At 35.3% G+C, this 26,649-nt stretch overlaps 1 protein-coding gene across 4 annotated transcripts; it reads right to left on the minus strand.

The window, feature by feature from the left end:
- Positions 1-14,282: 14,282 nt before the first annotated feature.
- Positions 14,283-23,750, minus strand: LOC131034222 (wax ester synthase/diacylglycerol acyltransferase 11). 4 transcript variants are annotated; one of them, XM_057965617.2, is made up of 6 exons: positions 23,390-23,750; positions 15,901-15,970; positions 15,673-15,746; positions 15,377-15,574; positions 15,007-15,144; positions 14,283-14,882 (listed from the first exon to the last, which is right to left on the minus strand). In XM_057965617.2, the coding sequence occupies exons 1-6, from the start codon at positions 23,696-23,698 to the stop codon at positions 14,727-14,729; spliced, it is 945 nt and encodes a 314-aa protein (XP_057821600.2). In that variant the 5' UTR covers positions 23,699-23,750; the 3' UTR covers positions 14,283-14,726. The 4 variants fall into 4 exon arrangements, with proteins under 4 accessions (XP_057821600.2, XP_057821598.2, XP_057821599.2 ...); XM_057965615.2 differs by having other exon boundaries at positions 15,673-15,809; XM_057965616.2 differs by having other exon boundaries at positions 15,901-15,985.
- Positions 23,751-26,649: the final 2,899 nt, after the last annotated feature.

Here is a 26,649-nt window from a genome sequence, read left to right on the forward strand (position 1 = left end):
AGGTCGACCATGGCATAGAAGTGCATTGATATCTCAACTCCTCGTACATTGGCACATACCTCCCTGTCTGCACCGATTTGTAAAAAGTTATCAGGATTGTTCAAATCTGTGAGTGTCTGCCACTTAACAAATTTTTCATCAGATAGTGTTGGTTAATTTCGATAGAGATTGTCGAGGGTCAGGCATGTCATCTTACATAGCGTAGCATATTCTGCAATATATAGAGCTCTTTTTTGGGCAGCCTTCATAATATTCCTCATTTCCTCTAGCATGGGCAAAAGAGCTGCTAAAGTTAAGAGTGTCTCTAAATTACTTAACCTGCCAAGAAGTTCTGGAAATTTCAGTTGATCTGATTCGTCGCGAGTTTTGTGAAATAGTCCAATCAAGGATGGATATTCTGAAAATACTCGATGCGCTGGACCATCCAGAGAGATCCATCTGGTATCATTATCCTTGAGAAGCTTGTTCCCATCAGTTAATCCATCAACAAAGTTTTGAAATTCCATAAATCGCTTGGGACTTTGACAGAAGTGTGAGTACAGCTCTCTGATTAAAATTTCAATTTTTTTAATCGAAGCAAACTTGCTCACAATTCCAAAAGCTAGATTCATTATGTGAGCCATGCAGTGAATTGCAGTAATGTATGGTGCAAATGAAGTTTCAATCTGTGTACAAAGTCCATTCCTGTGACCTTGCATTACTGAAGCTCCATCTGCTCCAACACAAACCAATTTTTTGGCTACTGTCATGTCATCCATACCTCCATATTCAATTAAACTTCTCTTTACTAGTTGAAATAAATTTTCCGTTGTCGCACTCTCCTTCATTTTAGCAATAGATAGTAGATGAGGTTGGCGGGTATGATTCTCTATAGTATAAACATGCATGAATACCCATGAAGTATTATCTACTGCGGTAACTTTGTCTAAAGAAAATGCAATGAAGTTTGACTCTCTTATTTTTTCTAGTACATCTTCTTTTTCAACCTCAGCAAGACAACTTTCCCATTCCCATCCACTGTTTACTAACCAGTGCCTATTAGGATAGTTAGGAACTTTCAAAAAGTGTGATAAACCACTAATTGATGGGAAATCTGTCATAGCACACCCTCTGCTCAAAATATGAAAAACAACGCTTAACTGAACAACTTTTCCTAGTTGTTCTATTTGCATTGCTTTTCCAAAAACAGCTTCAATAGAACCTTTAACTTCAGCAGGCTTCGTCTGTAATTTCTCATGAAAATAATACTCTTCGGCATTCCTCACATGCTTACATTCATCCTTTGTTTTCCATCTTATCACTGATTTTTCAACCTCGTCTATCATTTGTTTTGCATAAACTTTACCCATATGCTTTTCTATGGTGTCAAATTTTAGCTGTAACCTAATTTCCTTGTTATGTTTCCAAGTGAAAATGTTACACTTGCATTCTATTGGAGGCTCGCCTTCAATTGGATTCTCGACTGGTTCAATGAATGGATACTTTGATGCCCAAATAATTTGAAAATTCCTCACTGACATATCCCATTCTCGATCCTTTTTTGATTGTGGTTCACCCTTTTTTGATATGGCTATTCTTTTCCCCTTCCGTGCATTATCATCAATGGCATTATGACCCAAGTCGATTATATCATTCCGGCTAACTTGGGTATCTACCAGATAATTTTCTTCAAGATCATCCTGATCTGAGATATTAGGTTCGCCGCCATCTTCAACATGCGGTGCAGGTGGTGAATTTTGTACTTGTACTTGTGATGATGTACCTTCTTGATTTTCACATCCAATGCCAAAGTATGAAGACAATGTTCTGCTTTTTGTTGGCCTCTCCTGGCCTTCCCCACTTACAGGTTTCCTACCGCTCTTCCTGTTCGACATCTCCAATGAAATAAAGGCTGCCAAAAAAATATCAATTTGCTGAAGAAGCAATAATAGGCTATAATGTATAATATACCACTTAAAAAATATGATTGCTCACCTTTAGGCTTTAGGTCACTAGCAGTCGCCAATACAGTCAACGACTCAAAAAAAATGATTTTCCTTGGTCTGAAACTTCGCTATTGATCAGAATTCAGAATTCAGAGCCCAGAACCCACCAGATTGTGTTGAGATATTGAGATAGATCTGATCTTTGCATGTATTTATACCTATCCTTATATGGCGAATTCTGCGGGAATTTTATATGGTATACAAATATTTGGCGAATCCCGCGTAACTATAACACGACTTAGGTAATTTTCAAGGAGATTATAGGTCATCCAAATATGACTTATGTAATTTTTGAGGCTATTATAGGTCGTCCAAATAATAGCCAAATACAATATAGTTGGCAAAAGTTGGGGTGAATGGAGACACGCATTGGCAAGATGTCAGGCGAACTGGGTCCCCGTGGCTAACAAATCTTCACATGCCTATAGGCAAATTAAGGTCATCTATTAAGGCAACCTCGGAGAGTGTAGGCGAAACAATTAAATTTACCGTGTGTCCACCATATATTGTATTGGTGAAATCATCGCATAGAAACATTTATTTGCATAAAACATATGGCGATTGGACCGTGACTATGACGGAAATTGATAATGTTCTGGTGACATGGCCACCCCCAAACAGTACAAAATATTTGCCATTGGCAAATATTCGCCACTAAAGTAAACTCTGGTAATGAGCAGTATGCTTTAGGCAGTGTGCCTTCTTGCATGTGGAGGCCCCTCATTGTATCACATAATTTTTGCAGAAGTATCATCTGACTGTGGGTAGGCTTCCCACGGTGGTTTTTCCCTTTATCAGGTTTTCCATGTACAAATCATGGTGTTATGTGGTATGGTTGCATTGTGTTGATTATCTATTTCATTCTTAAGTTTTATTGCTTATCGGTATTTGCTTCTACCGGTATCCATTTTTGTTATTCCAGTATCCAATGTTTATGTGCTTCAGTTTAAGGATGTAAAGTGATTTGATTGACATAATTTGTTGACAACTGATTCACCCCACCCCCACCTTAGTTGTCCACCGGTTATCTTAACAATTAGTATTAGAGCTTTGGTCCTCTTTTGCAAAAGCTTAACCACTTGAGGTAGATCCTATGGCAACTAATCCACCAGCAACTATTTTCAGAAGAGAAATCCCTAAGCTTAATGGAACAAATTATGGGATATGGAAAATACCCATGGAGACTCATCTTAGATGTCTTGGCAAGGATATTTGGGAGATCATTGAGAAAGAATATACACCTTATGATCCAGTATCTGGCAATCTTGCTCCTACAGACTTGGACAAAAATATTGAGAATGATTGCAGAGCTAGAGAAGCCCTCCTGTGTGCACTTACTGATCAACAAATCATGGGATTGACTGATAAATCATCTGGAAAGGTTATGTGGGATAAATTTCAAACTCTGAATGAAGGTGACCCTACTGTCAAAATTGCTAAACTTGATGGTTACCGGGTAAGATATGAGAACTTGAAGATGGATGATAATGAAAGAATTGCTACATTTATGGAAAGAGTAAATGAGTTTGTCATGGGAATTCAATGTTGTGGAGGATCTCTGAGTGAAGATGAAATAGTTTTTAAAGTCTTGAGAGCCCTTCCACCAGCTTACAAGATGAAGGCAACTGCAATTAATGAATTAATAACAATGGCAAACACTTCAGTTAATAGAGACATTCTGATTGGGAAGTTATCTGCTTTTGAGCTTGAAGAATTTGGACCTTCTGGAGCTGCAAAGTTTGAATCTACTTTTCATGCATCATCATCATCTACCAACAAGAGTGATTGGAAAGCCCTATATGGGTGAACTCACAATACTGGTTCCCACTTTTTGACCAACTTTGACACTTAGATGAATATTTTGAAAAAAAACTTCACTTTCCAACACCTATAACTTTTAAACCGTTAAGAATTTGAAGATGATATAAACTAGTGATTTTTAGCATCTTGTTTGTAGATTCTAAATATATTTTTTTCAAATTTGTTTGAATAAAATTTTATTGATTTTTGCATCTCCCTCAAAAAGTAATTTTTTACAGCAAACAACATTTTTTAAGAGTGATGTGTATCCCGAAATGCATAATTTTTTTTCTATAAATGATAAAAACTTAATTCTTTTGAATTTTGGTTTGTAACATCAATACCTAGGGCATGCAGTTGGTTTGATAGTGATATGTTGAATATTTTTCATTTTATTAAGTTTTGAAATTCGACTAATTATAATTTAGATATCGGTATACGTTTGAACACATAACTTGTTCTATATATATCAAAATTAAATTTTGTTTTTTTTATTAGAAAGAAAACATCAATACCTAGTGCATAGATATTTTTCAGAATTTTTTTGAGTTACTTTACTATTTTTCCCAATACATTGAACGAAGAAATTCATGTTCGGTGAAAAACCTACATTCATAAGAAATAAAATAAAAATATATTAATGAAATTAAATATATTAAAATTTATATTATTTGGAAAGCTTGTAATAAGGACTAAATACTTAAAAAAAGAAAAATTAAAATGAATTAATTTGACCCCCCAAAAGCTAATAGAAAATTGGTTTTTTATCAGCATTTGATAGATGCAAAGGAGACTCCATTGCAAGTATGATTTAGAAGTAGAGAGGTTCTATCCAAGAAATTTTGATCTAAGAGCCTTTGATTTAACTCTCTTCAATTAATTACTTAAAATGGGACCTCTTAAAGCTTAAATCATTATATTTTCTAAAAAATGTAGGACTTCAGCAAAAATCAGGATGTACCAAAAAGTGGGAACCAACTTTGTGAGTTCAGCCATATGAAAAAGAATTGGAAGATATGAGGAAAGAAGATGAAGAATTTGAGAAACTTGAAGCCTTATTTGCTAGAAGAGTACCTAAAGGACTGTCAGGAAGTAAGTATGAAGGAAAAGCACCTTTTAAATGTTTTGCATGTAATAAGATTGGTCATTTTACATCTAGATGTCCTGAAAGGAATGTAAGATTTGAAGAAAGAGTTAAAAAATCATTCAAGCCTAATCATAACAGATATAGATTCAAGAGAAACAAGCAATGCTACATAGCGGACGAGGAAGGAGTAAGTGATGACTTTGAGGATGAACCAATAGAAGACTCTGTGAGTGGATCCAACAATGGAAAGGAAGGGGTGTTCTATGCCTTAAAAGAAGATGAGCTAGAACCGGCTATCAAGAATGAAGAAAAGGCCCTGGTAGCAAAAGTTGAAGATAAGGATGAATGGGTAATTGATAGTGGATGCTCACATCTTATGATTGGAGATAAAATTATTTTTTTATCCCTGCATGAATACAATGGTGGTCAAGTAAGATTTGGAGATGACAAAGCATGTATGATCAAAGGTAGAGGTACTATTTCTCTGGATGGTAAGCATAAAACTGATAATGTCTATTATGTAGAAGGTTTAAAGCATAATATTTTAAGTGTTGGTCAATTGGTGGACAAGGGATTCCAAATTTAATTTAAAGATAGAAAATGCAAAATCATTAACAACACTAGTTTGGAGATTGCTACCAATACTAAGGTTGCAGGTAATATCTTTCAATTGAATACTGGTAATAAGACATGTTTGATTGCTCATATTGATGAGAGTTGGCTATGGCATAAGAGGTTGTGTCATGTTAATTTTTATTGTATTGTTAAGATCAGTTCAACAAAGGCAGTTAGAGATATGGCTAAGATTATGAAGCCTCATAATCTGGTATGCAAGGAATGTTAATTGGGAAAACAAGTTAGAACTTCTTTTAAGAGCATACATGATAAATCTAATGATGTGCTTGATTTAATTCATACTGACTTATGTGGTCCAGTAAGGACCAGAAGCTTTCAAGGTGATAGGTACTTCATGCTAATAATTTATGATTATTCTAGAATGATGTGGGTGACTTTTGTAAGGGAGTTCAGTCTGAAGCTTTTGAGAAATTCAAGATCTTTAAAGCAAAGGTAGAAACTAAAACTGGACTGAAAATCAAATGTCTAAGTTTAGATCAAGGTGGTGAGTTCACTTCTCATAAATTTAATAGTTATTGTGAGACAAATGGAATTAGGAGACAATCATCTGCACCTCGGACTCCTCAGGATAATGGAGTAGTGGAAAGGATGAATAGAACCATTCTGGATGCAACAAGAACCATGATGATGGAAGCCAAATTGCCTCACATCTACTGGAGAGAAGCAGTGAGTACAACAATCTACACATTCAATAGAGTTCATATCAAAGGTGAAACCAATATGACTCCTTATGCATTATGGTTTGGACATACACCTACTGTTAAATATTTTAGAATTTTTGGAAGTAAATGTTATATCAAAAGGGATGATTCAATTGGGAAGTTTGATCCTAGATGTGATGAAGGATTATTTCTTGGATATTCAAATCAAAGAAAAACATACAAATGTTATAACAAAAGATTGCACAAAATTGTGGAGAGCACAAATGTGAAAGTGGATGAACAATAAATAAATCAATCTATATCATATGAGAGGGAACCAACAATGGAAATTATCATAACTGAATGGACAATGCCTCAACTGGTACAATACACTGAGACAATTACACCAGTACAGTCAGATAATTCAATTGTGACTAATGATCAGATCAGTGAACCTGAAGTTCAAAAGAATCCAAGGTATGTAAGATTAAACCATTTTGAAGATCAAATCATTGGAGATAGGAACAAGGGAGTTATGACAAGAAGAAGACTGACAAATTAAGAGGTATGTTTTATTTCTCAAATTGAACTGGCACTTTTTATTGAAGCTTGTAAAGATAAACATTGGTTAAAATCTATGGAAGATGAATTGGATTAGATAGAGAAGAATGAGACTTGGACTTTAGTTCCCCGACCTAGAAATAAGAATGTTATTGAAACTAAATGGGCTTTTAGAAATAAACTAAATGAGGATGATCAAGTTGTAAGAAACAAGACTAGACTGGTTTGTAAAGGATATTATCAAATGAAAGGATTTGATTATAATGAGACATTTGCATCAGTAGCTAGAATCGAAGATGTTAGACTATATCTTGCCTATGCAGCATATAAGAACTATAAGGTCTATCAAATGGATGTTAAATGTGCATTTTTGAATGGTGAACTTGAGGAAGAAGTATACATTGAGCATCCTGATGAATTTTCACTGATAGATAACAAAGATATGGTTTGTAGGTTAAGGAAAGCATTATATGGTTTGAAACAAGCTCCTAGAGCTTGGTATGCAAGGTTGGATAAATATCTTTTGAAGCTTGGTTTTACTAAAGGCAGTGTTGATAATAATTTATATTACAAGATCATTGATGATGATATTATGATTATTAAAGTATTTGTTGATGATATCATTTTTGGAGGAGAAGATAAATTATGCATGGAATTCTCTAATAATATGAAGAATGAATTTGAAATGTCCATGATTGGTGAAATGAGATTTTTCTTAGGTTTGCAGATTACTCAAATTGACAAAGGTATCTTTATCTGTCAAACTAAGTATCTAAGAGAATTGTTGAAGAAGTTTGGTATGGATAATTCCCAATCAGTAAGTACTCCTATGGTGACCAATGAAAAATTATCTATCAAAGACACATCTGCACTAGTAAATTCGACAAGGTATAAGTCTATGATTGGTGGCTTGTTATATCTAAATTAGACTAGACCAGATATTATGAATGCAATGATTATTGTTTCAACATATCAAAGTAATCCTAAAGAAAATCATGAATGTGTAGTAAAGAGGATATTTTAGTATTTGCAAGGAACAACAGAATATGGCTTATGGTATTCTAGAGATGATAAATTTACTTTATGTGCATATACAGATTCAGATTGGGCAGGAGATACTGATGACAGGAAGAGCACTTCTGGTGGAGCTTTCTTTCTTGGAAAGAAACTGGTTTCATGGATCAGGAAAAAACAATCATGCATTCCTTTATCTACTGCAGAAGCTGAATATGTTGCATCAGCAACTAATTGTACACAAGTCCTGTGGATGAAGCAAATGTTGAAGGATATCAAGCTAAATTGTAGTGAAACGGTAGTTATCTACTATGATAACTTTGCAGCTATTGACATGTCTAAGAATCCATTATTTCACTCTAAGACTAAGCACATATCAATAAAGTATAACTTTCTGAAGCACAAGGTGGAAGATAAGGAAGTCAAATTGGTTTATGTGAACACTAAAGAGTAGATTGCAGATATATTCACTAAACCGTTGTCTAAAGAAACATTTGAATATTTGAGAGACAAGTTAAGGGTATCTACCCCTCCGACAGAAACTTAGTTGATTATGCAATGGATCATTCTGGTATGGATCAACAACTTTATCCTTTGCTCCAAATTGATGTAGTGGTGCTACTACTCAAGGGGAGTAGTCAGCCTTGAGATTCAGAAAATTTTGATATCTATATCATATCTTTGGCATTGATGTCAAAGGGGGAGAGTTATATGTGAAAAATAATGTTTATGGGAGAGATTCAGATTGGACTGCACTCCTTAGGGTATTCAGTTTTTCATGTGTAATGTTTGACACTTCTTGGCACTTAGATGTTTTCTTTTTCACATCTAGTGTTTCCATCAATGCCAAAGGGGGAGATTATTGGCAATATGAAGGAATTGAATATGTGTTGCATTGATGTTTTGTCATTGGTGTCAACACTAGCTATTATAGTTAGATACCAGTAGACAGGTTTTGGTTACCGACCAAAGTTCTAGTGTTACTGGTAGAAGATCTAGTGTTACTGACAGAAGGGACTATCTGTTGGACACTTCCGACATGTTTGGGTCAATGGAGTATGTTTGGTTTTATGTGTTACATATTCTTGGAGCATGTTTTGGTCAGTTGGTATTGACTTGGTGATCGGATGCTATCATACACTCTAGTAAGCCTATACCGGTAAGGGTTTAAGGTTTTACCAGCATAGCTTTTATTGAAAATCCTTGATAGAATGCATAAGTGATGTTGGTGCGGCTTCTAGATGGAATTTAGGATGCAGAAGGTGATTCTTGATCATTCCTCGACTAGTTGGAGACATCGCTTTGGCATGGTGGACCGTGAATAGGTTTGATACCTATCTAGGTTATGGACCGGTATCATATTAATGTGTTCCCTACACATTACCGAGATGATTTATGGATTGGTTAATGTTGTTTTGGTCTAAAGACAACATGGCATATCATTATACTATGGATGTATGTAATGATCTTATTGTAATATCTTTTAGGTGGCCGACCTAATTGGTTTAGGCCTTAGGGTTGGTATAAATTGATATATGATATCATTGTAGATCATAGATGTGGCATGGGAATGCAATGTACAAATAATGTAATATCATTCAGGTAGAGGATATTTGGTCGATCATTGAAGATCGAATTAGGTTTATGTAAGAGGTCAAAGGCCTCTGGTATTGAGCTTAACTAGGACTGTAATCAGATATGGCAGATGCTATCTCTGGCAATTCATTCTATTGGATTGTTGTCCAATTATCTTGAGGTGGTTATAACCTCTCTATAGTTAGTGAGACTCTTTTGTAATGAGTAGTACGATCCAGGCAATGTGCCTTCCTCCATGTGTAGGCCCCTCATTCTATTGCATACTTTCTACAAAAGTATCATTTGACTGTGGGTAGGCTTCCCACCGTGGTTTTTCCCTTTACCGGGTTTTCCACATAAAAATCATGGTGTTATGTGGTATGGTTGCATTGTGTTGATTATCTATTTCATTCTTAAGTTTTATTGCTTACTAGTATTTGCTTCTACCGATATCAATTTCTGTTATTTCGATATCCAATTTTTATGTGCTCCGGTTTAATGTTTTAAAGTGATTTGATTGACATAATCTGCTGACAACTGATTCACCCCCCTCTCAGTTGTCCACTGACTATCCTAACATTCCATTGGGGTATAATGAGGTTTAGTATTTGGCCTACTCAAAACCCTTGAAAACCTTTCCTCATCTGGATCAACTGCCAGTGGGTTTACTTATTCTGTCGGGGCTTCTTTTCCTTCATCTTCACTCACATCTTCAATATGTCAACCTCTTCTATGGGTTGTCTCCATGACTTCCAACTGACTGCAATTACTCATAATGTTTCCATCACAATAGGGTATACATTACCACATGCTCCACCATTCCTAGTTCCTCTTCGCCCCATCTTTACGCTAGTCTCCTGTAGTTGTAGGTCAGATCCACTGTCCACCACCCTACGACAAAATTCTTAGGACACACAATCTTTAGAATGAAAACTCGCTTCCACTTGAAGCAATCATTGGTTAGGAGGGCCCTCAAAGAGATAAATCCGAACCAGTCAGCAAGAGTAAACACAATAGAAACACAAATATATCATGGAGGAAATGCAGAACAGATTGTATTATAACATGAAAATTGATTACAACCAACCGGTAACAACTGGGTTACAAAAATCCAACTCAAATGCCTGCTAGAACATGCTCAAAGTAAAGAATAGATCTTAAGATCTATCTTCTATGCTTAGTCTATCTATTTGATCCTACTTCCTCTACACACTAATGGTCTATTACAATGATTTATATAAAATCCAAGGCGATCCAGTCCATCCAAAAAGGGATCAAAACCCTAAGAACAAGACCTAACATGCAAAACCACAAGGTCGGCCTCCGCCAATAAATTCCTTTGGAAAATCCAAAGGATGAAGAGTAGAAGGTTGACCACATGCCAAGGAACATCAGAATCAACTCAAGCTACAAAAGGGATTTGATATCTATCACTAATACAAATAGGTCCAGACAATCGGTAACAAGAAACTGTCAACTATTAATAGGAATCTGTCATGGAAATTGGTAGTGATAACTTGCTAGAAAATGATCGAAATGCTCCATAGTTTGGAAGTAAGAAAGATGATAAAGTCTTCAAGTAAAATCCAAGTCCACAAGGTTTGGTGAACCAAACAGGAATAGAGAGAAAGAAATGTTAAAATTGTAAACAGAAAGCAAAACATAAAGGAAAATATTTTTGGTTGATGCAAGATTGCCATGAACCGGAGATGCTCTTGCATCATTTTCAATAATTACCCAAACCTACAAGCACACACTTTAGGTTAATTTTTGAAAATCCCCATTCAAAATGTGCGAAAGGGGTCTTCAACAATATGATTTAGATAGTTGCACCAATTTGTTAGGCCAAAAAGGGGTTATGATAAGGAAACCAAATCCAAAAATTGAAACCCTAGATACAAAAATGAAAAGTCAAAATGTTGAAACACAGACATTGAACAATTATGCATAGACACAAAATGATGATTCACAAACTCTTTTTTGATAGACTCGGAAGTAAAAAGATGAAGCATAAACATGCAATTATTACTTGTAGATGCAAAAATATGAGATCTGAAGTGCTGGAACTTGCACGATCACAAAAAACCCAAACACGACAAGACAAAATAGAAACATGATTTAAAATATCAAATATGCGATAAAATTGAACAAAAATGAGATATGATGGCACACAAACGCTATAATCCCTGATGTAGGCACAGAAATAGAAATGCTAAAAAATGCTATCAAATCTGAGATAAAAACATGATAAAAGGATACACAGGCACGGTAAGACCACACAAAGACATGGAAATGAGATGCATAGACGGGTTTATGATAAACTTGCAAAACAAAAAATCAAACAAAAACATAGATGCAATAAAAAGTTTTTTAGACTCACTTTCTCTTGTAATCATCATTGATCTGATCTGCAATTTGACAAAAAAGACTAAAAATGGAAAGATGATGTTAAAAACAATGGACAAGAGTCCCACCAGGTGTGCCAAAATGTATGCAGTAAAATTTAGAATGATAAACTATTGCAAAACCAACAAAGATCCAACCAAATAAACCCTAGTTCTATAATAAAGAATCCACCATACACCAAAGAAGAACCTAAAACATGAAAATCACAATAAAATAAAAATATTATACCATTCACATGCTTGTTAGGGTTGGATCTCCATTTATCTTGTTTGATATGATTTCTCTCAGATTTTGTATTGTGCATAAGAGCTCAATAAAGAACGGATTGTGGTTGTGAATTTGTTGTTGGATTAGTTAGGTTGCTAGATTAGGGTTATGAAAGGATGAAAGAATCCTCTTATATAGAAGACACCTTAAGAAATGAAGGGATATGACTAAGAGGTGAAATGATAAATGGTTGGCTAAGATTAAAGGGTAGGTAGGGAAAAGGATAAAATGTTAGAAAGGTGGTTAGGATAAAAAATAAATAAATAAATGAATCAATTAAATAAATAAAATATTATTTAATCTAGGGAAAGGATAACTTAAATAAAAAAAAAAAAAATTTAAATAGGGAAAGACTATAAAAAGATAAATGAATTAATTATATTAAAAAAATATTTATTTAATTTGGCGAGGACAATTTTAGGTGTCTACAAAAATATTGTGAGACTAGTATTGAAATGTACTGTGATTTGGGTATAGTTTTCATTAAGGGGGTATTTAATCTATTTATCATCAACCTAGCATCTTAAGTAACCCCACCTTTCTCTTGTAGAGTCAAAAGAAAAGAAGATCTTTCCCACCTTAATCATTGGTCCTTAGTTGCTTAGCCTAAGACAAGTTTGTTTGGGATCTTCTACACTTCTAACACTTGAGAGATTACTAGGCCTTACGTATTTGGGACTTACAACTTAGATCGACAATACACCTAAGCAAGCTTATCTCATAAAAAGGAAAATTTCATGAGAGAATATACAATAGTATTTTCTACACTAATACTTGTAGCCCCAGAAATCAAATCCTTGTTGCTTCTGGACTAAATTTTCCCTTCTTCAAGTGAGTATTTTTCAAAACACTTTTCATTTTTTAATTTGGACTTTGTAAGGTCCCTAAAACAATTTTTGAGTTTCCCATGGACATGTAATGCAATATTTATTTGATGTTGCACATGGACATGTAACATGTAGAGATTCTTTGGGAATATTCTCAGGACCACTTGAAGAGTTTTATTGTAAAATTGAGATTATTATATCAATTGTATTTGTTTAATATTGGAGAAATCAATTTAATAATGTACCCAATATTAGATGTGGGGTCAAGGGGGTAGGTAGCCCATGGTATTTGCATATGGTATTGTAGCACATGATTTTGATGTAATACCACTTGGTGGTTTTGTGGGAGCTTGTGTTTATAAAAGCAACCACACGGGTAGTTGTTTGAGTTAGCCAGGTTAGTCAGGTTTAGCATTTGTGCAGGTTGGAAGCATGGCATGGGATATGTGGAAATTGTCATAAAGTAGGCTACAAGTTTCCTCACATTTAATTTATTTTAATTTGATCTTTTTTTTTTAATTTGATTCATTTAATTTAGAGGCAAAGATATTTTACTAACTTCCAACCTACCAAGCATATCAATTTTTTGTACAAAAAATCATACTTTATATAATCCATATGCATAGGTGATTGTATTTATTAAGAATGATTTAAACTATAATATGGCATTGAATTTCAACTAACTAATAAATATGATCAAATGTGCATCGATGTTGTTAGATAGATGTTATAAAAAGAGATTCTTAGACCTAAACTTATAATACAATATTTTAAATGTGGAATTTTTACATTTCTTGAAGTGTTCAAGATGCATCTTTGATACAAAATAACTTTACTATCCACTTCACATTGTTAGGTTGATCTTCAATTCTTAAACAAGATTTATGGGGGGTTGTATTTTCATGCTAGTTGGGAACTTAAACATAAGTGGTTGACCCCTTAAACCTTGATAACAACAAATAACTAGATGTAACTTGAAATTTCAATCTTTTTGCCATTTTTTATAAACGCTTGAACCTTATAGTAAATTCAAGTAATGAAAATCTGCTTTATTTGTCTCAATACTTAAAACACTTTTGATTAGGTGTTCCATAGTCTACTGAAATAAAATTTTAATAATGCATAAATTAAATTTATTGTTTTAATTGTTTGATTTTATTTCAATGGTGAGCCTCAGATACTGAATACATGGTGGTTGAAGTCTTCAATTTGAATATTTATTATATAATATTATGTGATAGAATGACTTTGAAAAATAAGATATTTTACTATATTAAGTTGGAAACATATTTAATTATTTATAAGATTGTCCAAACTATCTGTTCTTTATTGACATACAATGAAAAGAAAATAGAGGCACATAATGCTACAAACTAATACAAACATAAATTATTTAACACCAACATAAAGAAACACTTTTATTCACTCAAATTCTGAAATGGACACTACATTCTTTCAGAAAATGCTGCTACAACAGAGAAAATAAACACAAACAAAGCAAAGCTCTTTATTCAATTCAATGGAAGATCTTGCAGTGGGCAGTTTTTAGAGAGGTTGCAGCCTCACCGAGCAAATAGTTCACTGCACTTCACAAAAAAATTATAGCAGTTTAAGCATCATCTACACAATAGATAGCTCAATATAACCACACTAAAAATAGAGAATTCATATTGCATGTGTTATGCATTATTTGATTCTAAAATTAGAGAATCCATATTGCATTTGTTATGCAATATTCGATTAGCATTAGACTGACAGTTAAAGCATACTGGCTAAACTGAATTATTGTAAACTACTTAAAACTACAGATCTAACAAGAAAAAAGTATGCATGCTACTAAAAATAGATTCCCATGAGGTGAGACTCGACTTTAGCATCAGTTATCAACATAGTCTGCAAATGGAGGTGGTGAACATTTAGAGCTCCATCAAGATAAATTTCGTGGAGTTGTTTTGGCTGCTGCTTCTTGCAGGGCGTCTGCGCAATCCTCACAAAGCTGCTGAGGGTTGGGAATTACGTCTTCCGATACTAACGCAACCAGCTTTCCTTTTCCAGCGTAGCTCATGAAATGTATCACTATGGACTGCACAAATGAACAAATATGGCAAATGTATCACCATGCACAAATTCACTTTTAAATGGTGTATATAACTACTTAAAACATGACTTCTGAAATAAAAATGGTAAGAGAGAATGAGAATACTGACAGAATAGTTAATGTGAACCGTAGGAATAATGTGAGTTATGGGGTTATCACTCAATTGGATCTCTTCCATGGGCCCCGTCACATTAGAGAAGCCCAGTGTACTCCTTCTGCATAATATACTGGAAAGGTGCGCCACCAACTGCAATTTCATTAAAATATTTGTACTTTTGAAATGAGAAATTCAAATCCATTTGATCTTATTTTGTCAGTTGTCTTTCTCAAAATTACCGCCTCTTGAAAAGCTTTTGCAGACATGCCATAAACAAGTACTGAAATAAACCCTTTATATCTGTTATAAATAAATTAATCATTTAGAAAACAATTGATTTAATTGACATAAATAAGTGTAAATTAAACGTGGGAAATACCACCTTAGTTGGCATGCATTTGAGTAGGGCGTGTGACAGGGAGGCCTCGGAAGATAACTTCTTCCTCCTGGACATCATTCTTGTATCGGGGCAATATTGAAGGGGATCTCCATAGTGGAACGTGGGTAAAGGAAAAAGCCAGAAACCTAGTTTATTACGCCACATAGCTTTCGATGGGTTTTTCATGTTCCTATCTAGATCCTGCCCATGTCATGAAAATAAAGTTCTATATATTAAGCATACATGATTATCTCAAAAACACTAAATAAATTAAAGAAGCTTGGCTTTAGATCCATTACTTTGAGCATGGCAAACGGCCTCATGTTTACTGCAACCATTGCTCGAAGCCTCATGTTTAACCGAAGACGCTGCTCTGCACTTGCATTTGGATAGTTATAACTTGCAGTCGTCTTTAGTGGGACAGAGACATTTTTATCTTGAATTGGGTGGAAGAATAGGATATCTAATTAGTATTAAATTCTCATAAGATTTTAAAGTAAAGAAAAGTAATATGTAATAACCCGTACCATTCTGTCGCCTGTTCATATAACGCAATAATCCAGCAGAAAGCACTCCCATAATCACGTCGCTCAATGTCTGCCATAAAATTTCCTGTAAGACAATTTCCTGTAAGACTTTTCAAAAACTTTCTGCTACGATAAACCAGTAATGTGTGGTGGATTATAGTTTACCTTCATCAGTACATGGAATATTTATGATCACTCTCTTCTAAGGTTAGAAGGTATGACTCATCATATTGTTCTAAAATGAATTAGAAAATGATTCTATCAAAATATAAACAAAATATCATATTTTAATTTAAAATAATTAAAATATAATACTTTGTTATTAAAATATAAAATGTGAAATTAAATCTTTATGTTTTACATCTTCATTACTATTAAATCACAAAAAAAAATCTAACCAAAAACAGTGTGTTTTACACAGATCTAAATTATTTTATGCCATTTTGTGTAGATTACCAAATTGATTCACCCTTAAAATAAAATAAAAAGTACAATTTTTGTCCACATACCCCGTTAACTGCGTTTTTAACCAAGCAAATATCTTCAATGCTGAGAGTCACATGCGCCAGACGCTTTGAGCTAATTTTTGCTCCACTATCGTCTGTCAATAAATTCCTGTCCTACTTCCATAACAGAGTGGCCCCATACTGGAGCATACTTAGGAGTGTGAGCCAAAGCCCTACAACCACGTTGTAAAAAATTTGCAGAAAGCCTGTGGATCTTTGGTCAGATGGTTTATGTTTTGGTATGGTCGGTGACACGGTAGCATCTGCGGCTTTGCTTGTGGAATTTATGATGAGGGAAATCATAGAAACACAATCTCCTAATGAGTGATGGAGTCTGAATACAAGGTTGGCTGCTGCATCTCCAGAAGAAACATTTAACACATGGACTTCCCACAAAGGTTTGCATGGGTTAAGTGGAGGAGCAGTCACTAGAGAGCTTGTATACTCATTTATGAAGTTGGGATCCTCTACAGCTGAGAGACTTAAGCATGGAACAATCACATGATCCTCTATTACCACCTCTGTTGGACACCATTTCAGATTGTTGTGCGTGTCTTTTGTAAGGAAGCAAAGGTGTGCGGAAACGCTTCCTACGCTAATCTTGAGAGGACGGTTATGCAACTTTCAACTTAAATATTACTAAGATATCAAGAAATGCACAATAAAGCATAAACAAAATAGCAATGAACACATAACACAGTGATTACCGTGGGGAAACCCTTCTGGGAGAAAAACCCCACCCTCCAAAACTCGCACAATGTATTATCAAATCAAGCTGATTACAATACACTTGCAATGCAAGTTCTTACAGGAGCGCATCACCACAACTTGAACTCAAAGAGACTCCTTCTAGCATCCAGTCTTGCAAAAACTCAATTATCAAACTCCTCCCCAAGCCCTCCTTTTATAGTGATTTTACAACCTGGAAACCACTTGTGGTTTTACAAAACCATGGGCTTAACCACCATGCCACATGGTGCCCATTTTTGACATTTACATTTCCAAAATGGAAAAACAACCAGGTTAAAATAGTAATCCCTTCCATAATTTTGTCCCCTAGCTTAGACCCTCTTAAAAGTCACAAAATGAGTCATTAAGGCTCTAAAAATGGCCCACCTATATTCTACTATGGACAAGACTCATTTTTAACAACTCACTAACCATTTCCAATGCATAAACATGTGGAAAACTACCTCAAACAAATTCTGGAATTTTCCAGAAAAAGACTGCAAGGTTGAGACACATGTTTCTCAACATTCTCCCACTTGTCGAACACCTTGCAAGAGTCAGGGGATCCAAAATATCATGGACTTAATTGCTAGGGGCTGAGAGGCCCATAGACTCTGAACACCATCTGAATTTCTCTGTGCTCACGGGCTTAGTTAATGCATCAATAACATTCACCAAAGTTTCTACCTTTTCCAGCTTCACCTTGCCATCCTCAATCATATCTCTCACAAAATGATATTGTATATCAATGTGCTTGGTCCTGGCATGAAAAGTAGGGTTCTTCGCTAGGCAGATTGCACTCTGACTATCACTGTAAATTGTCACTGCACCCTGTTTGAACTCTATATCTGAACACAATCTCTATAGCCAGATAGCTTCCTTATAGGCATGAGTAGCTGCCATATATTCTGTCTCAGTAGTGGACAAAGCGACCACAGCTTGTCGCTTGCTCATCCAACTGATTGCACCACCGAATAATGTAAGCACATATGCACTGGTGGATCTTCTTCTATCAACATCACCGGCCTAGTCTGAATCCACATAGCCTCGAATATCTAAGGAATGCTCATTTCCTATTCAATGAAAACATATCGAGTACTCTGAAATACCCCTCAAGTATCTGAAAACTCTTTTTACTGCATCCTAATGTGCTCTTCCTGGATTAGACATATAACGAGAAAGAACTCCCACTGCTTGGGCAATGTCTGGTCTTGTACAGACCATAGCATACATCAAACTTCCAACAGCACTCTAATATGGTACTCGACTCATCTCTTCCATCTCCAATGGGGATGTAGGACACTGTGAACTAGAAAGCTTTGTTCCCATTGTAATAGGAACACTCAATGGTCTTGAATCCTACATATTGAATCTTTTCAAAATAGTACCAACATACTTGCTCTAGCCTAGCCAAAGCTTTCTGTTTTGTCTATCTCTTACAATCTCCATTCCCAGAATGTGCCTAGCTGCACCAAGATCTTTCATTTCAAACTTTATCGAGAGCTGAGATTTTAACTCTGCAATCAAACCTTTTCCTTTGCCAATAAACAACATGTCATCGACATACAGGGCAATGACCAAGAAAAGATCACCATCAGATTTAAAATATATACAGTGATCAGATTTAGATCGCACAAATCCCAAACTCAACACATATGTATCAAACTTCTGGTACCACATCCTAGGACTTTATTTTAAACCATACAAGGATTTCTTCAACTTATAGACCAAATGACTTTTACCTTTCATCACATAGTGCTCTGGCTGTGTCATGTAAATTTCTTCCTCCAAATCTCCATGAAGGAAAGCTGTTTTCACATCCATTTGCTCGATCTCTAGATCATAGGCTGCTGCAATAGAAAGTAAAAATCTAATGGATGTCATTTTGGCTACTGGAGAAAAAATCTCACCATAATCTACTCCCTCAACCTGAGAGTAACCTTTTGCAACCAAACGTACTTTATACTTCTCAATGCTTCAATTTGAACCCATCTTCTTCTTGAACACCCATTTACACCCAACAGGCTTTCATCCTTCAGACAATGGTACAAGGTCCCATGTTTCATTCCTCTTAAGAGCTGCCATTTCTTCATCCATGGCTATTTTCCAGGACTCTAAATCATTCATACCAAGAGCCTCTTCTACAGATCTTGGTTCATCAATGTTAGCATTCAATGCAAATATGCATCTCCAATCATCAGGAGAATACCCATACCTTTCAGGTGGTTTCCTTTGTCTAGTAGACCTTCGAGCAAGATCTGGTTTAGGTTCAGCTTCAGGTACCTCTTCTTCCTCTGATGATTCAGAACTCATAGAGCTCTCCTCGACTTCTTGTCTTTCTAAGGGCCTCGATTCAACTTTCTCTGGTGTAGCAGGTAGTTGAATCACATCTTTCTTTTGTTCTGTTTGTTCTGGCTGCACTATAACAGAAGAAGGCTTAGTTTCTCTAAAAATAACACTTCTTGAATAAAATACCTTTTGTTCAACAGGATTCCAAAGCTTGTATCCTTTTACACCATAACTGTATCCGATGAAAATACATTTAACAGCTTTGTTCTCCAATTTTGTCCACTTCTCCTTTGGCACATGAGCATATGCTTCACAACCGAACACTCTCAAATGTCTAAGTGAAGGCTTGTGGCCCGACCACGCTTCCATTGACATCTTATCAACAAGAGCTGATGTAGGAGACCTGTTTATCAGGTAGCAGGCAGTGGCTACGGCTTCAGCCCAGAACTTTTGTTCTAGTCCAGCTCCACTCAGCATACTCCTAGTCTTCTCCATCAAGGTCCTGTTCATTCTTTCTGCAACTCCATTCTGTTGTGGAGAATACGGAGTTGTCTTCTCTCTTTTAATACCACAATCTTTACAAAATGTGTCAAAATCATTGGAGCAAAATTCACCACCATTATCAGTTCTCAAACATTTTATTTTCTTTCCTGTCTGCAACTCAACCATTGCTTTAAATTCTTTGAAACAACTTTTACTCCTAAGAAAATAAACCCATGTTCTTCTACTGAAATCATCAATGAAAAAAACATAATAAACCGATCTACCAATAGAAGGAACATCAACTGGACCAAATACATCCGAATGGATTAGATCCAAAATACATGAAAACCTATGAGAACTCGAGTAAAATTGAATGCGGTTTTGTTTACCACAGATACAATGCTCACAAAAATCAAATTCAAGATTGCAATCATTCAACCCATCAACAAAGTTCTTATTTTTCAAGGTCCGTAGACCCTTCTCACCTATGTGGCCAAGTCTCTGGTGCCATAACATGATCTTCTCTGCAGGCAAGTTTGATTTGGTAGACAGAGCACCCTTGGGTACCCAAAAACCATGACCATCTGTTGAAAGAGACACCCTCTCCTTTTTCAACATAGTCTTTATCTTAGTCTTATCGGAAGTGCTATTGCACTCAACTGTGCATGCATCAAGCTGGTACAATGTACCCATATTGCTTCCTCTTGCTATTACCATAGCGCCTCTCACCATTTTCACACCTACTTCAGAAAACTGTACATGCACACCCGCATCTATTAGTTTTCTAACAGATAACAAATTCCTTGCTAGTCCCGGGATATGCAAGACACCATCAAATCTTCTAATTCTACCATCAGAAAATTTCACATGAATACTTCCATGACCAACAATATCAAGTACTGAGTTATCACCCAAATACACCTTACCACCATCAAAATTTTCATACTTACTAAAACAATTTCTATTAGGAGTCATGTGGAAAGATGCACTTGAGTCTATTAACCATGCATTGTCACCTGCACGAGTGGCCAAGGCTGCAATAAAAGCATCTCCATCTTCCTTCTCGGACTCAGAATCAGAATCTTGCTTCTTCTTTTTCTTCTTTTCTTCTTTACAGTCCTTTCGGAAATGTCCGGGCTTTCCACAATTCCAGCAAATTACCTTGGACTTACCAGGAGATTTTGATCTCCCCTTATTCTTGGACTTAGAACGGCCATTTTGCTTTTCGTTCTTGCCTCTTTCTTTTGGTCTTCCTCGAACACTCAGAGCCTCTTTAGCATTCAGAGAAACCTTTCTTCTCATCTCCTCAGAAAGTAGAGAACCAAAAACATCCTCCATCTTCAAGACGATTGCAGTGCTCCCTATGGCCATCACAAGGCTATCCCATGAGTCTGGCAACGAACATAGCAAGATTTGGCATCTTTCTTCTTCATCCATTGGCACCCCAACAGAGGTCAACTAAGTTACCAACATATTAAAGCTTTCCAGATGCTCAGAAATTCATCCACCTTCTTCCATTCTCAAAGAATACAATTTCTTCCTTAAGCAGATCTTGTTCACAAGTGATTTCGCTTGGTAGATATCACTTAGCTTCTTCCAAAGCTTCTTTGCAGTAGATTCTTCATGGACATTTATCAGAATAGAGTCTGCAAGACACAATCTGATGAGACCTTTAGCTTTTCTATCAGTCACATCATATTGTGCGGCTAAAGTCGGATCTGCGGGCCTATGCTTATTCTCATCAATCGCATCCCATAGATCTCGATCAATCAACAGATCTTCCATCTTCAGCTTCCACATCTCAAAGTTTGTGCCAGAAAACTTCTCTACATCAATCCTCCTTGATATACTTACCATCTTTAAGAATCCTGCAATACAAAAATGAAAAACTCTGCACAAGCTCCCACTCAAACCTTGATTAGCTCAAAAAACCCTGTACCCAACAAATAGAACCAAAACTGGCCAGGCTCTGATACCACTTGTAAGGAAGCAAAGGTGTGCGAAAACTCTTCCTACGCTAATCTTGAGAGGACGGTTATGCAACTTTCAACTTAAATATTACTAAGATATCAAGAAATGCACAATAAAGCATAAACAAAATAGCAATGAACACATAACACAGTGATTACTGTGGGGAAACCCTTATGGGAGAAAAACCCCACCCTCCAAAACTTGCACAATGTATTATCAAATCAAGCTGATTACAATACACTTGCAATGCAAGTTCTTATAGGAGCGCATCACCACAACTTGAACTCAGAGAGACTCCTTCTAGCATCCAGTCTTGCAAAAACTCAATTATCAAACTTCTCCCCAAGCCCTCCTTTTATAGTGATTTTACAACCTGGAAACCACTTGTGGTTTTACAAAACCATGGGCTTAACCACCATGCCACATGGTGCCCATTTTTGACATTTACATTTTCAAAATGGAAAAACAACCAGGTTAAAATAGTAATCCCGTCCATAATTTTGTCCACTAGCTTAGACCCTCTTAAAAGTCACAAAATGAGTCATTAAGGCTCTAAAAATGGCCCACCTATATTCTACTATGGACAAGACTCATTTTTAACAACTCACTAACCATTTTCCAATGCATAAACATGTGGAAAACTACCTCAAACAAATTCTGAAATTCAACATCCTTTCCTGCACTCCACAGTTCAATTCAAGCTATCATAAAACATATATTTCACACCACAATGAGATACACATTAAGCTAGGTCACACGTGAAGATTTATAGGGGAAGTGTATCAGTAGTCTTTATAGCTAACTTGGTTGTCTCTGCATGTCACTTAACTGCTTATAGCTACTGTTTTGGCTTCTGGGTTGTACCAATACATGCTATGGAATCTGTTTTACATACAAGGGTTAAAAAATACATTTTCAAAGTGTCACCCCATACCTACTTAAACATGCACCAATAACCTTATCACACTTAAAATTGCCAATACTTATGCACAAATGTCTTAGTAGTCGTGCTTTATGGATACCAACAAAGGTGCATAAATAAGTCAATTTTGATCCAAAAATGCTCAAAAATGACGATATATGATACAAAATATATTTCTAACTCATACATACAGATTTTCTATATAAAATATAATATTTATTTTACATTTTTCATGCAAGCATTTATTTTATAAATTTACTTGTTTCCTCATTTCATCGATGCTTCATTGTAATTTTCCATCTCCCATGAATATGAATGACAAGGTCTACATGAAAATTGTGAACTGTTTCTCAATTTTTTTTTTCTTCAAGATCAAAATCATTACCTACCCAATTGCGTAAGCTCTACAAAATTTAGGTCTGATTTATCCAATAGACAATGTCAAGTGACTAAGAGATACCCTCAATCTAAGAAGAGGAAAACAGAGATCTAAAGATGAAATTCATTACATCCTTGTAGAAAAGTTTATATATCTTAGAAAACTACAATCTAAAACAGATTAGAAATGGGTATGGAAGAAAATGCTAACCACAACACTTGAAAATCTCTGGTGCTTCACCAGATTATTTTGTAGTAAGATTTTCAAGGACTCGACATCGATTTCTTTCTTGAATCCCACAATGGCGAACATGTAACTATCGAAAAATTCATCCGAAATGACGCATGCCACTGGACTGAGGGGTTCTTCATTATTGGATATATTGACCATGTCACTTGCATCATCTGCTTTCTTCACTACAATCTGTCTAGGTTGTTCAAAACCATCACCATGATCATGGGCATTTTTCTTAGAAACAAGCTGGCTTTGTGCTCCTAAATGACCTTTGGCCCTCTTCATTCTCAACCATACAACGCTACAGATCCTCCTTTGGAAGCTCAATTGCTACTTGGCTGAGAAGGTAAAGAGAGCAAGCTATAAGAGATCAACCAGAATAGTTCGGCGGTAGTTATTACTCTGATAGGCACCATGTGACAATTAATGTTGAAATGAGACACGAGTTACCTGTTGAAGGATATCAGTAATCAGAATGCACCATGTGAATTGATGGCCATAGTATTCCATGCTTGTATGACCTGTCAAAATCCCTTTTAATGCATTTCCTCCCCGTCATTGTCTATCCACCACCCAGATTTATCATTTGATTGTGTTTTTTAAATAATTAAAAATTTAAATACAATTTTTCTTTTTTCCAACTAATTTTATTTACGGCATTTAACTGGGTCTCAATCTTTTCCTTTAATATATTTAATAAGTGCGCTCCTTGAGTCCTCTTCGTGATAGGAAAGTAAACCATTGCTAAGTATGAAAACACTTTAGATTAAATATTTACTGATTTTTATAATAATATTAAAATAAATAAATTTAATAAAATATTAAAATAATTTATGTTCAATAATAAAATTATTTTAAATTTATGAGTATGTTCTAATGTCACAATTCATAATATAATTTAAGTAACATGAATTTAAAAAAATAAGGGTTAAAAATAATTTCACATAAAAATAATTTTAAATAATATAAATTTACAATAATAATTAACAATTATATTTGACAATGATTGAATTATATATCTCAAATATTAGAATAAAGTAACGATTAAATTTAACAATGATTTTATTATTTATCTCAAATATTAGAGTAAAGATTAAGGTTAGAATTAGAGTATTAATTAAAATAAAGATTATAATTATTTTTGCCTAAAATTTGACTAAAATAATATAAGTCTACAATGATAATAATTACACAAATAATTAGCTATTTTTTGTGCACACCATACTTGAAATCAATGCAACCCTTTGTAAAATATTAATTTGTATGATGGTTTTAATAAAGTATAAGAGTTAAGATTAGGGTTGAACTAGAGTTATAATTAAAATCAAGGATGTAATTATTGTTGCATAAATTTCATTTAAATATTATATGTTTATAATACTAATAATTAACAATTATACATTAAAATAACAAATCCATATTTCCAAATCTTTTCTCTGCTCTATGCGAATTACGCAACATCATATTCACAAAGCGGCTCCCTCTTAGAGCAACACCTGCAGGGATTGGTAGACTGTGGTTAGCAAGAAACAAAAAAGAAGGAACATCATTCAAGTTCTGCAAGGTCATTCTGATCCTCGTGGGAATTTCTCAATTGATGGACGTCCTTTCTACCCTAAAAATTCATGACATGATTTAATATCAGAATGAAAATCCTTTGTTGCGAATCTCCCAAAACCTAGCCTAAATAACTTTCACTGCCCTCACTGGGTGTTTGAAAATGGGATTTGGGTGGATAAATGCACCTCATCTTGCCAGATTATTAATCTAAAATCCAAAGTTGAGGTTTTCAAATCCTTTAATAATAATGTGGGAAAAATTCAAAAGAAACCTGGGCCAAATAAAGGTCAGAATTTGGGGTTTCCTCCGGTTTCATTCTCAAATTCGGTTCCTCTGGGGAAAGATAGGGTTTTTTCATCCAAAATTGCTATCAAGGAACTAGTTTCTCAACCAAAAGTCATTAATACAATTGAATTACCCTCAACAATGCTTAATCCAATGTGGAATCTATATTACAAGCTACTTCTGGTTAAATGGAATGGTAGGGACTTCTTGGCTCGGGAAGCAATTGACTGATGGTATTCATGGTTTCCCCAAGAGGTAAGTATTGCTCATCTTGACAATGATGTTTTGTTCATTTTGTGTAAGACTTTAGGCATTAAGAAAGAGATTCTCTCTAGAAAAGTTAAATTATTTCAGGGTCATAGCTTTACTTTTGTGGAATGTTATCCAAATTTTGACCCATATGCTTTTAGACCTAGTACCTGATTAAGAGATGGGTTGATTTGGGCCCTCTCCATAGATTATCATCTCCCCCATATTTTAGAAATCATAGGGCAAAAACTAGGCACCTACATTGGTTGCAAAGGTCTTAATAGGGAAGACTAGTTTAAACATATCAAACTACTTATAGAATTAAAATTAGATGTTAAATCTTTTGATTTGGTAGAAATTCTATCAGGTCAGGGATCTTGGATGATTAATCCATCCCTTTATAATGGGATCATCCATATTTCAGATATTTTAATTAAGGACTCTGGGATTGAAGAGTTCAACCAGATAAAAAAAACCATAGACATTCCCTAGAATCACTATTAATTTCATGGAAGACAAAGGTGGTTTTTATCTGGAAGCCCATGTTGATTTCCTTTCGGTGCCCTTAGCATCCTTTTCTCAAAAATCAGAGAAGAGTCTCCCTCCTCATTTCAACAATAGGGTATTCAAGGGAAATCCTTAAAATGAAACTATTGTGTTGGGGTTGGAGATGAGTCAGGAACTAGATAAACTTATTTTGGAAAGAATTATTCCCTTGCCATCTACTGAACTATAGTTGGGCATTTCTGAGACTCAAGCAAAAAATCTGGTAGATGGCATCAACCAAGATAACCTTCTAGGCCTCCTAGTTGAAGGAGCTTGTAGTCCTAATAGAATTGATGGTATTAAGGATGACAAATTCAATAGTCAACCAGAACTTCAAAGTCTGTTAATAGGTGCAGAAGAATTCAAAGCGGATGTTCAAGAACAATTGAACTTAATTGAACAACAACTGGAACTCAGTAAGACTGCGGACAAGGACCAAGAGATGAATGACCTGGACCCTACATTTCAAATGGGTTGCCCTTTCGATCAATTCACTAACATAAATGAAGATGAGGTAACTCCCCTGGGTAGTCAGTCCCCTGGAGCTGAGGACAAAGCCTTAAGTGAGGTCAAGATGGGGTTAGGTCCTTGTGTGG

This window comes from Cryptomeria japonica, chromosome 3 (assembly GCF_030272615.1).
Source record: "Cryptomeria japonica chromosome 3, Sugi_1.0, whole genome shotgun sequence".
NCBI lineage: Eukaryota > Viridiplantae > Streptophyta > Pinopsida > Cupressales > Cupressaceae > Cryptomeria > Cryptomeria japonica.

Coding starts and splice junctions, on each gene's coding strand:
- LOC131034222 (XM_057965614.2), bottom strand. CDS start 23,698: ATGAAGAGGGCCAAAGGTCATTTAGGAGCACAAAGCCAGCTTGTTTCT. Junction 15,575..15,672: donor GGCCGTTTGCCATGCTCAAA/GTAATGGATCTA, acceptor TGACATGGGCAG/GATCTAGATAGGAACATGAA. Junction 14,883..15,006: donor CGGTTCACATTAACTATTCT/GTCAGTATTCTC, acceptor TCATTTGTGCAG/TCCATAGTGATACATTTCAT.